This window comes from Nannospalax galili, unplaced genomic scaffold, assembly GCF_000622305.1.
Source record: "Nannospalax galili isolate Female #2095 unplaced genomic scaffold, S.galili_v1.0 scaffold229, whole genome shotgun sequence".
Lineage (NCBI taxonomy): Eukaryota > Metazoa > Chordata > Mammalia > Rodentia > Spalacidae > Nannospalax > Nannospalax galili.
Window position 1 is genome coordinate 588,558 of NW_008360328.1, and position 13,263 is coordinate 601,820.

The window sequence follows — 13,263 nt, forward strand, 5'->3', positions numbered from 1 at the left end:
CCTGTAGCCCGCTGGCCTGGAACTCACAATATGTACTAGGCTGGCCTTGTACTCACAGAGATCTGCCTGCCTCTGCCTCCCGAGTGCTGGGATTAAAGGCGTGCGCCACCATGCCCAGCAAAATTAGTGATTTTAAAAAAGCATTTTATAGCTGGGCATGGTGGCACACACCTTTAAATTTAGCACTTGGGAAGCAGAGGCAGGTGGATCTTTGTGAGTTTGAAGCCAGCCTGTTCTATATAGGGAGTTCCAGGCCAGCTGGAATTAAAGGCATGGGCCACCATGACCAGTCTAGATAAAATATTTGTATGCTTGCGTTTATCTTCTGTTTGGCCAATTTTATTTTACTTTCCAAGTCCTGCAGTAGCAAAAATGGCTGCTTTTTGCTTATTTCTGCCTGTATATTTACAGAATCCCACAGAATATCAGAGACACATGCCTAGCTCTGGGAAACCAACAGTGTCCTTGTACAGTTGCCACATACTCTATTCATAATGGCTTTTCACTGGCCTCTCTTCTCCCTTTGCTTCTGAAGGCTCAGTGGTCAGCGGGGGGAAAAAAAGGGGGAAAAAGTATGTTATGAAAATCACAATAAAGAGAAATAAAGCTATGCTTTAAAAACTGCTAAATTTGCTGAACATGATGGTGCATGCCTCTAATCTAGCACTCAGGAGGCAGAAGCAAGTGGACCTCTGTTGAGATTGAGGCCAGCCTGGTCTATGTAGTGAGTTCCAGGCCAGCTGGGGCTGCAGGGAGAGACCCTGTCTCAAAAAGATTAAAAAAAAAAACAAAAACAAAAAAAAAAAAACTATCTTTCAGAATTTTATTTATTTACTTGAGACAGGGTCTCACTGTGTAGTCCAGGTTAGCATTAAATTCTGGATTCTACTACTGCCTCTGCCTTGTGAGAGCTCCTTCAGAAATTTTGGGTTGTTTGTTTTGAGATAGGGTCTTGGTAAATAGCTGAGGCTCACTTGAGGCTCAATGTGTAGCCCAGGCTGGCTGTAAACTCATGACAATTCTGCCTCAGCCTTCCAAGTTCTGGGGTTACAAGTGTGTGCTACCACACCCTCCCTACTCTTTGAAAAATTTTTTGATGAATGTTTTTTGACCTCAATAGTATGCAATTGTACTTTGGAGGTTAACTATGCTGCCAACATAAAATTCTCTGTTGTAAAAGCTTTTGATTTGTGTTAAAATTATTTACAGAGGGCATCTTTGGAAAAATGTTTATTAATTTTTATTTTATGTATATGAGTGTACTGCCTGCATGTACATAAGTGCATCTGTATGTGTAATGCCCACAGAGGTCAGAAGAAGGTGTCAGTTTCCCTGGAACTGGAGTTAAGGACGGTTATTAGCCACCACGTGGGTGCTGGGAATCAAACCCAGTTCCTCTTCCAGAGTAGCCAGTGCTCTTAACCGCTGAGCCATCTCTCCAGCCCCTTTGGAACTTTATTAATGAATTAATTTATTTATTGGTCTTTTTGAGACAGGGTCTCCCTGTAGCCCTAGCTAGCCTGGAACTGGAACTTACTATGTAGACCAGGCTGGTCTTGAACTCAGATCTACCTGCCTCTGCCTCCTGAGTGCTGGGATTAAAGATGTGTGCCCAGCCTTGGAACTTTTTTTTATTTTTAATTTTTTAATTTTTATTTATTTTTTGTCTTTTTGAAGCAGGGTCTCCCTGTAGCCCCAGCTGTCCTGGAACTCACTATGTAGACCAGGCTGGCTGTATCTCACAGAGGTCCACCTACCTCTGCCTCCCTAGTACTGAGATAAAAGTTGTGTGCCACCATGCCTGGCCTTTTTTTTCTTACTCCTCTCCTAGCCCCCATCTGCTATTCTGAAGTCACTAACACTTGTTATATTACCCACTTTAATTCTCTGCAGAGAACCTGATACTTTTCTTGTTGATTTCTTTTTGTTATTGCCAGATAACCTCTCAGATTCAGGGAGCTTGTCTTTTCACCTTTGTTCCCTAGTACCTGTCCTGTGTATTGAGAAAAATAAATCATCAGGTTTGACTTAATTGCCTCCACATCTACAAGTTTGTTCCTGTCTAAACTCACTCTCATTCCCTTTCTTCCAGTTCTCAGAGGTTCAGAGGTGTCTCTTGATGGTGTTAGTGTAATCCTTCCTACCTGTGTTTTAGCTTTCGTTTCCTATTGTTTTACCAGAAACTTACCTATCTCTTTTTCTTGTTTTATTCTCATCGTGAACATCTTTCTCTCTCTTTCTTTCTTTCTTTCTTTCTTTCATTTAACTGGGCTAGTGGTCTCTCAATCTTGTTTATGTTTTCAAAGAACCAGCTCTTGGAATTGTTGATTCTTTGTATTGTTTTCTTTGTTTCTATTCTCTCCCTCTCCCTTTCCCTCTCCCTCTCCATCTCTCCCTCTCTCCCTCTCCCTCTCCCTCTCTCCCTCTTCCTGTCCCTCTCTCCCTTTCCCTCTCCCTCTTTCCCTCTCCCTCTCCCTCTCTCCCTTTCCCTCTCCATCCCCCCCCCCACTCCTTTTCTTTTCTTTCTTTCAACAGGGTCTCCCTGTAGCCCCAGCTGTCCTGGAACTCAATATGTAGACCAGGCCTTGAGCTCACAGAGATCCACCTGCCTCTGCCTCCCAAGTGCTGGGATTAAAGATGTGTGCCACCATGCCCAGCCCTTATTTTTCTTTTAAAATAAAAATCTGGGTTGGGGATGTTACTCAGTTGGTAGAGTGCTTGCTTAGCATGTACAAAGCCCTGGATTCAATCCCAGCACTGCATAAAACAAACAAGGAATGGTGTTATATACCTGTAATAGAGGCCAGCCTAGAATGAGGCCTGTCTCAATACATAAATAAATAATAAATCTTCAATCATAAGAATTTTGTTGACTTGACTGAGTCTTTTTCTTAAGTCAAGGCATAAAATAATACATATTTATGGAGTATGTTAAGTCTTAATTTCTTAGTCTCATTGTCTTCCTGCTACCCACCATACTTATACTTAAGGTGCTACCTTGTAACTGTTTTTATTATTAGAAAGTATATTCTGAATTATGGCATCAAACTTACAATGAACGTAACATTTACAAGTTGGGAACTATTTTATTAATATGAATTCTTTTTAAAAAAAGATATTTATTTTGGGGCTGGAGAGATGGCTTAGCAGTTAAGAGCACTGACTGCTCTTGCAGAGGACCCGGGTTCAATTCCCAACACCCACATGGCGGCTATTTTATTTATTTTTATGTGTGTGAGTGTATTGCTTGCATGTTTGTGGGTGCACCTGTGTCCTGCAATGCTGTGGAGGTCAGAAGACGGCTTTGGATTCCCCTGGAACTGGAGTTAATGACGCTTCATAGCCACCATGTGGTTGCTGGAAATCGAACCTGGGTCCTCTGCAAGAGCAGTCAGTGCTCTTAACTGCTAAGCCATCTCTTCAGCCCCTAATATGAATTCTTGACTCTGTTGAACTTAGAATGTAATTGTGTTCTGCAGTGAAGTTTTTCCTTAAGTTGTTCCCTTCAGTTTGAATATTTTATAGACTGAATGGCTTCCTAAAGTACTGTTAAAATATTGATATATCCCTTTTTATTGATTCATCTTGTCTTTATTTGCTAGGCTTATAGAGCTATTTTCCAAGAGTGTCAGAAATGATACACTGAGAATAAAATGGTTCTAAAGTCTATATGTTTTCTTATCACTTGAAGAGTCCTTGATGATTAGCTATTAAATTAGAATTTTACAGGGTTCCCCCCCAGCTTGTTTTTGTTTTTTATCCTCAGGTAACCCCTGCTGGCATGGAACTCAGGGTCTTCTTGCCTCTCAGCCCCTGAATAATTATGTTGGGAGTATTATAGGTGTGTGCCATCACACTTGGCAGCTGAGGAATATATATATATATATGTATGTATGTATGTTGGTTGGTTGGTTGGTTGGGTGTTTTTTTTGGTCTTTTTGAGTCAGGGTCTCCCTGTAGCTCCAGCTGTCCTGGAACTCACTATGTAGACCAGGCTGGCTTTGAACTCACAGAGATCCGCCTGCCTCTGCCTCCTGAGTGCTGGGATTAAAGGCGTGCATCACCACACCTGGCAAGGGATGTTTATATTTATTATTTTTTTATTTTATATGTGTGAGTGTATTGCCTGCCTGTATGTAAGTGCACCCTGTTATGCAGTGTCCCAAGTGGTCAGAAGAGGGTGGATTTTCTGGAACTGGAGTTACAGATGGTTGTTGGCTGCCTAGTCTGCAAGAACAGCCAGTGTTCTTAACTGCTGAGCCATCTTTCCAGCTCCTGAGGGATCTGTTTTAAGGAAACATGCTTAAGTATGTTTATCACAGTGATACTTAACAGTTGTGAATAGTTGAAAACAACATAATTAAAGTAGAGAGGATAGATAGCTAAGATGTTATGGTATATTTATTGAACAGAATAATTTAGACATCACAAGAGTTTATGACATGCTTTTGGGGACACGAGATACATATTTATCTAGGCAAGTGCTCTACCAGTAATCTAAGCTACATTCCAGCCCTACACCTTCCTTTCTCTTTCCTTCCCCCATCCTCTTTTCTCCATTCCTCTCCTCTCTCCTCTCCATTCCTCTCCACCTCTTCTTGCCTTATTCTCTCCTCCTCACTCTTTGTTTCTTGAGCTGAGGAGCTCATGTATCCCAGGCTGGCTTTGAACTCCTGATACTCCTACCTTCACCCCCCAAGTGCTGGGTTTACAGGTGTATGCCACTACACTCAGCTAGCCCAGATGTTTGCTTGTTAAAATATTTCTTTCTGCAGTTTTATAGTTTGGACACTCAGGCATCTTCATACTGATTGTAGGTTTTTGAAGGTGGTAACAGACATAGGTTACTCAAGTATAGATCTTTTGTTGTTCTTGTTTTTATTGAGCTTTTGTACATTTCATACAACAGTTCTTAATCAAATACAGACACCGCCCCCCCCCCCAAGTATAGCTCTTGTTAGGCAAATCTTCATCCTTATGTTTTATGGACGACCACATTTGCATACAATATGGGAGAGTCCTCATCTCTTTTGACCCAGAGTACTTTGTGGAGTCTGGTGTCAATGTGCGTATCTGGAGTCTCTATCTCCTTAGTGCCACATTTCTGAATTTTTCCCTCTCTCTAAACCAGAGTTTCTTTATGTAGATCAGTCTGGTCTTGAACTTGAGAAGCTCCTCCTACTTCAGACTCCTAAACTCTTTGATAATAAACATATGCTGCCATGCTTGGCCAAACTAGGCTGTTTTTAACCAAATATTCTGACAACTAGCAAAGCTAGAAGATGTAGAAGAGTTACACAGGTAGTGAAAAATTTGAAGTCAAGTACTGAAAGATGAATAAAGCTTTAAATTGTATTTGATGTTTGAGGCAGTCTTCTAAATTATTACTAGTTGTGGATACAACTAAGAGGTTGAATAGACTTCAGAAATATTCATGTCAAGGAGGACAAAGTATAGGAATTACAACCTGCCAATGAGAAGGTTCTGGGAAACACTAGGGTTTTGCATTGGCTCCTACAAGGCCTAAATCTTAGGGATAAGGAAGTAGCAGATGTAGATCAGTTTATATAAGGAAAGAAGTCTAGCCTAGTCTATTCTGCAATGGATTAAGATGATCTGAATTTCCTGATGTTGGTACCCTGTCTTCAGGTAGCAAAAGTAACCCTTTTCAAATAACAGCATCCACAAAGAAATGGTTTATAATTTTTATATACAATGACCAGTAGTCAATAAAAAATAACTAGGTATATGACAAGATGTAACTGAAAACCAGTGGGAAAATTTGACAATAGAAACAAACTGAGGATACACAAATTTGTTGTCAGTCATGGACTTGTAATATACTTATTATTAATGTCTTACAAGAATAATCCCAGCATTTGAGAGACAGAGGCAGGTAGATCTCTGAGATTGAGGCCAGCCTGGTCTACATAGCAAGTTCCAGGATAGCCTGGTCTACAGGGTGGGTCAAAAAGACCCCCCCCCAAATGGTAAGGGTTGGGTTTGTTGTTGGTTTTTTTTTTTTGTAGTGTATACCTAAATCTTGTACTTAGACAAGTATTCCACCACTGAATTATATTTCCAGCCCCAACTTGATCATTAAATATTAAAGAATGAAGTACAGCTAGGCGTGGTGGTGCACGCCTGTAGTCCCAGCACTTGGGAGGCAGAGGCAGGCTGATCTCTGTGAGTTCAAGGCCAGCCTGATCTACATAGTGAGCTCCAGGCCAGCTGGGGCTACAGGGAAACCCTGTTTCAAAAAAAGAGTGAAGTAGAAATTCTAGGGCTGAAAGCACAAGAACTGATTACTAAGTGTCGATGGATGGGACTGGCAAGGTGACTTCCTGAGTAAAGGTACTTGATGTCAATCCTGTTGACCTGAGTTCCTAAGTTTGATCTTTGGGACCTACATGGTGGAAGGAGAGATCTGACTTCCAAAAGTTGTTCTCTGACCTCCACGCACATCCCATGGCATGTTCAGCGCCCCCCACTAAAATATAATAAAAAAATTTTTAAGTCAGTGGGTGGGCTTAAGAGCATAAATTAAGCTGAAGAGAGAATTAGTGAAATAGAATGTAAGTTAGGTAAAAAGAAATGCCAAGGTGTTGGGAGACAGAAAGATGGAATATGTTCAGAGGAGGAAGAATCAATGGAAACAAAATGCTTCTAATGAGAAGTTCTCTGAGAAGTTTCCCAAACTAAGAGAAATCATCAAACCACAAATCAAAGGAGTACTAAGTAGGGAAGACAATAGCTGGGCACATTGTAGTGTGACACTGCTGAAACATAGGTGGAAGAGAAATCTTTGTTGTGGGTTTTTTGAGACAAGGTCTTGTTATACAGCCCAGGAAGGCCTTAAGTTTGAGGTTTTCCTGACTCTGTCTAGGAATGCTGAGATTGCAGAAATGCTTAACCATGTCTGGTTTACACTGTTAATTTTTAAGTGTCATGAAATTTTATTTTAAAATTATTTTTATTTATTAAGAGCACTGACTGCTTTTGCAGAAGATCCAGGTTCAATTTCCCAGCACCCACATGGCAGCTATGAACCATCCTTAACTCCAGTTCCAGGGGAATCTGAAGCCCTCTTCTGACCTCCACGGCATTGCATGACACAGGTGCACTCACATACATGCAGGGAATACACTGATACACATAAAACAAAAATAATAAATGTTTTTAAAAATATTTATGAAATATTTAGGAATGTGCTGATTTTGATAGCCCCATCTGCAGTTCAGCTTATTAGATTATTAATATTGTTTCTAGTACTTTTGTCAATTCTCGATTTTTTTTTTTCATGGACAGTTATATATCATTTATAACATGCAAATTAATTAGAGACAGTCTCATTACGTACACTTGGCTGGCCTGGAACTTGGTATGTAGACCAGGCCGTCCTCAAAATGTGAAGATCTGCCTGCCTCTGCCTCCTTAGTGCTGGGATTAAATGCATATGCCACTATGCCCAGTCTCATTCTTATTTTTTATTTTATTCATTATTTATTTACTTTATTTTTTTGAGATAGGGCCTCCCTGTAGCCCCAGCTGGCTTAGAACTCAGTATGTAGACCAGGCTGATCTGGATCTCACAAATCTGCCTCCCTCTGCCTCCTGAGTACAGGGATTAGAGGTGTATGCCACCACTCTTGTCTCATTCTTATTTTTTATTTTTTTAAAAAATATTAGTTTTAGGGGCTGCAGAGATGATCCAGTGGTTAAGAAGACTGGCTGCTCTTGCAGAAGACTGGGGTTCGATTCCCAGCTTTCACATGATGGCTAACAACCATCTATAACTCCAGTTCTAAGAAATTCAGTGCCCTCTTCTGACCTCCTTGGGCATTGCACGACACGAGTGCACTTACATACATGCAGGCAATACATACATACACATAAAATTAAAATAATAAAATACTTTAAAAATATTTTTATTTTGTGTGTATGATTGTATTGACTATGTATGTTAAGTACACCCATGCAATGCTCTTGGAAGTCAGAAGAGGGTGTTGGATTCCTTGGGACTGGAGTTATGGATGGTTGTTAGCTACCATGTGGGTGCTGAGAAACCTTTGCAAGAGCAGCCAGTGCTCTTAACTGGTGAGCCAAGTTTTTATTTACTATTATTGGGTATGTGAATGTGAGTTTGTGTCTGCCACAATGCGAATGTGGAAGTCAGAGGATAATGGTTCGAAAGTCAGTTCTCTTTTTTTTGGAGGATTGTTGCTTACTTTCCTTTTTTAAAAAAATACTTTATTTCTTATTTTTATTCTGTGTGTATGAGTATATTGCCTGCATACTTGTAAGTGTACTCATGTTGTACAGTGCCCACGGAAGTCAGAAGAGGGTGTCGGATCCCCTGGAACTGGAGTTAGGGATGGTTGTTGGCCACCATATGGGTGCTGGGAGTTGAACTTGGGTCTTCTGCAAGAGCAGCCAATGCTCTTAACCACCGAGCCATCTCTCCAGCCCCCAAGTAAGACTGCATACATGTGATCATACTACTGTCAAAGAAATGGCCATCTAAGCTAGCAGGATTACTCAGCAAAGGCTCTTGCCACCAAGCCTGACAACCTGAGTTCTACCTCCAGAGCCTACATAATGGAAGGAGAAAATCAATTCAAGCAAGTTATCCTCTGACTTCCACGCATGGGTGGTGTGGCATGTGCATGTCCACACATACACAAAATAGACACACACTGCAATTTTCTTTAAGTAAAAAGAGGCTGCTGGGCATGGTGGCAGACACTTTTAATCCCAGCAGAGGGAGAGGCAAAAGCAGGTGGATCTCTGTGAGTTCAAGGCCAACCTTGTCTACATAGCAAGTTCCAAGCCAGCTAGGGCTCATAGGGAGACCCTGTCTCAAAAAACAAAAACAAAATAAATAAATAAATAAATAAATAAAAAAGAGACCAGAGAGGTGACTCAGCTATCTAAAGAGAAACCAGAGTGTTTTCATTTTCTTTGGAAGAAATGGGTTTCTCAATTCACTTCTATGTATTGCTGGGCCCAAGGCCTCCACCCTCCTGTCTCTTAGTGGCTATTAAAACTTATGGCTCAGTGGTTAAGAGCACTGGCTACTATTGCAGGGGACCCAGGTTTGATTCTCAGCACACAGGTGGCAGCTAACAACCATCCCTAACTCCAGTTCCAGGGGATCTGATGCCCTCTTCTGACCTCTGTGGGCATTGCATGACATGGGTGCACTTATATACATGTAGACAATACACTCATATACACACACAGACACACACACACACACAAATAATAAAATAATTAAAAAAGAAAAAAACATTCTAGGCTAGCTGGGGCTATAGGGAGATCCTATCTCAAAAAGACCAAAAACAAAACAACAGCAACAACAAACCTCAAGGCTTTAGAGTACAACAGATTTACCTCCCAGGACAACCATGTCCTTGTGTCCTGGGAATTTTCTTTATCAAAGGGTCAGCTATACATTTGGAAGTAACTTGCTATATTTTATCTGGCATGGTTTCAGACATTTGTGGGGGATTCCTCCTCCCCTCCCCCTCCCAACTATGTTGTCTATACCATTAGTCTTTCATGGAGTCAGTCCTCTGTTGCTCCCAGGTGCTGGGGATTGAATCCAGAGCATGTGTGATGTAGGCAGGTGCCCCACCACTGAGCTATACCTTAGCCCTCTCATAGAATTTTAGAACCCATCCTTGGGGCTAGAGAGATGGCTCAGTGGTTAAGAGCACTTGCTATTCTTACAGAGAACCTGAGTTTGGTTTCCTGCACCCCGTCAGGTGACTCACAACCATCTATAACTCAGCTTCAGGGGATCCTATGCTATCTTCTGGACTCTACTGGCACCTGTTGTCATGTCCCCATTACCATACTCAGACACACATACACACATAATTTTCAAGTTACTTTTGACAAAACCCACCCATCTTTCTAGGAGGACCACTAGGAATACAGAATGATTGCTTATGGCATTGGGCTATAGATTGTTTATTATTCTCATGTATTTTTCATATTTATGCAGAAGAACAAATACTTCATAACTTCCAACTTAAAAAGGGAAATTGTCCTTAAGGTTCTCCAAATAATGGCCCTTCTTTTCTGTTTGTTGCAGGTGGTACGGTTGTGTCAAAACCCAAAGCTGGCTCTCAAGAATAGTCCACCTTATATCTTAGACCTGCTACCTGATACCTACCAGCATCTCCGTACTGTCTTGTCAAGATATGAAGGGAAGATGGAGACACTTGGAGAAAATGAATATTTTAGGGTATTCATGGAGAATTTGATGAAGAAAACCAAGCAGACTATAAGCCTCTTCAAGGAGGGAAAAGAAAGAATGTATGAGGAGAATTCTCAGCCTAGGTAATGGAGAAATACTACACAAATATTAATTCAGGTCTGTGACTGCCAGAATGATAATGCTAGAAATAACTTAGTTGGTTTGAATTTTATATTAACAAGGGTAGAAAATTGACATATTTATTTTTAAATTTTGTTATTTTTATGTGTGTGTGTTGCCTACATGTATGTAAGTGTACCCATGTCATGCAATGCCAGAGGAGATGAAAAGAGAGCATTGAATTCCCTTAGAACTGGCGTTACAGATGGTTGTTAGCCACCATGTGGATGCTGGGAATAGAACCCAGGTCCTCTGTAAGAGCAGGCAATGCTCTTACCTCAGAGCCATCTCTCCAGCCCCTAAGTTTTTTTGTTTGTTTGCTTGGTTTTTGGTCTTTTTGAAACAGAGTCTCCCTATAACTCCAGCTGGCCTGGAACTCACTATGTAGACCAGGCTGGCCTTGAACTCACAGAGATCCACCTGCCTCTGCCTCCCCTGTGCTGGGATTAAAAGCATGTGCTACCATGCCAGGCTCAGCCCCTGAGTTTTTAGTTTTTAAAGATTTTCATTTATCATTTTTATTTTTTATGTGTATGAGTGTATTGCCTGTGTGTAGGTAAGTGTACCCGTGTCGTGCAATGCTTTCTGAGGACAGAAGAGGCCGTCAGATCCCCTGGAACTGGAGCTATAGTTGTTAGCTGCCATGTGGGTGCTGGGATTGAACCCAGGTTTTCTGCAGGAACAGTCAATGTTCTTAACCACTGAGCCATCTCTCCAGCCCTAGCCCCTGAGTTTTTTAAAAAAATATTTTAAAAATACTCGTGTGTGTATGTATGTGTGTAGGAGTGGGTTCTGGGGTTTGAACTCAGGCTTGGCAGCAAGTACCTTTATCTGCTGAGCTATCTCTACAGCTTTTTTTAAATTGAAATTTTGTAATTTTCTTTTTAAAAAATATTTTATTTTATTGGGGCTGGAGAGATGGCTCAGCGGTTAAGAGCACTGACTGCTCTTGCAGAGGACCTGGGTTCGATTCCCAGCACCCACATGGTGGCTACGAACCATCCTTAACTCTAGTTCCAGGAGAATAAATATTAAATAATAAAAATAATAAAATAAAAATAGTAAATAAAATTTAATTTGGTATTTTTATTTTATGTGTATGAGTGTATTGCCTGCATGTATGTGAGTGCACCCTGTCATACAATGCCCCAGGGGGACAGAAGAGGAAGTCGGATCCCCTGGAACTGGAGTTAAGGACGGTTCATAGCTGCCATGTGGGTGCTGGGGTTTGAACCCGGGTCTTCTGCAAGAACCACCAGTGGTCTTAACTGCTGAGCCATTTTTCCAGCCCTAGATTTTTGCAATTTTCATATAATATAGTTTGACGGCATTTAGATCCACTCTCCTCTCCAGATCTCCCCCAGTGCTTCCCACCTAATTTAATGAGCTCATGTATATACATATATATACACACACACACATACACATACATATATACACATACATATATGACAGTATGGAATGTTTCATGAATTTGTGTATCATCCTTGCGCAGGAACCATGCTAATCTCTGTATCGTTCGGTTTTAGTATATGCTGCTGAAGTGAACACTGGCCTTTGTTTTTCTTTAAATAAAGCAAACTGCACTGACATTTTCTTTCTATGTAAGAGTAATTTTAGCTAAAATAGAGGCAAATATATAATACCTGCCTTCCCCTGGTGTTGGGAATGGAACCTGGGGCCTCAGGAATGCTAGGTTGGTGCTCTGTCATTGGAGATACATTCCAAGCCAAATGCAGTTAATTTAATAAACATTTGAGGGGCTGGAGAGATGGCTCAGTGACTAAGAACACTGGTTGTTCTTGCAGAAGACCGGGGTTCGAATCCCAGTACCCACATGGCAGCTAACAACTGTCTGTAACTCCAGTCTCAGGGGATCCAACAGCCTCTTCTGACCTCAGTGGGCATTGCACAATATGGGTACACTTACATGCAGGCAATACATGCATACATATAAAATAATAAATAAAAATTTTTTAAAAAGTTTAAACATTTGAGGGACCACCATGTATTCTTTTGTATTAATTAAATACCAAAACTATAGACTATTTAACATGTTATTAGCCTTGTTGTAAATTACCTACTGCAAAAGAATTTAACTAGCTTGTGGTTTTATCCAGTTGGAAATAAACATTAACTTATCTAGAACAGATATATAAATTCTAGTGGTTCTTTTTTTCGTGTGTGCTGAGGATTGAATCCAGGACTTTGTGAGTGATAGGTGAATAATCCCTCCCTGGTGACACCCCCTCACCCAACATCCCAGGCAAAGTCTCGCTGTGTTTCTGAGGTTAATCTGAAACTCATAGCCCAGACTGGCCTAGAACTACTTTTGCTTCTGTCTCTTGAATTATTGGGATTACAGGTGTGTGCTACCATGCCTGGCTAGTGTAACTACTACTTCTCCTCCTCTTCTTCCACATCGTTTTTACTTTTACTGTAACAAATTACTCCAACTATCAACCCTCCCATCTTTTTGATACAGGGTCTCCCTGTAGCCCCAGCTGGCCTGGAACTCGCTGTGTAGACCAGGCTGGCCTCTGCCTCCCAAGTGCTGGGATTAAAGGCATGTACTACCATGGCCGGTTCAATCTTATCTTTTTAGAAAATTTTTTAGTGATTTAAATTTGATCTGTAACTTCTGGTTTACATGCAGATGAATTTTATTCCTATTAGATGTTTAGATTTTATGGATTTGCTAAAATGAAATCATAAAGGCTGGGGAAATGACTCAGTGGGTAAAGTGCTGCCTGTGTAAGCATGAGGACCTGAGTTCAGGTCCCAGCACCCAGCACCCAGGTAAAAAACAGACACGGTGGCATACACGTGTAACCCCAGAGCTGGAAAGTGATAGGGATAGAGAGAGGTGGAACCCAGGG

The 13,263-nt window shown here is 41.1% G+C and overlaps 1 protein-coding gene and 1 pseudogene across 1 annotated transcript in view; one reads left to right on the forward strand and one right to left on the reverse strand.

The window, feature by feature from the left end:
• The window catches only part of Cbl (Cbl proto-oncogene), an 84,434-nt gene that overhangs the window by 16,782 nt on the left and 54,389 nt on the right, over positions 1-13,263 (forward strand). Inside the window, exon 2 of the mRNA XM_008825983.3 lies at positions 10,100-10,347. Within this exon, the coding sequence (XP_008824205.1) occupies positions 10,100-10,347 (248 nt within the window). The remainder of the gene's footprint in view (positions 1-10,099; positions 10,348-13,263) is intronic.
• Positions 11,835-11,933, reverse strand: LOC115068958 (annotated as a pseudogene).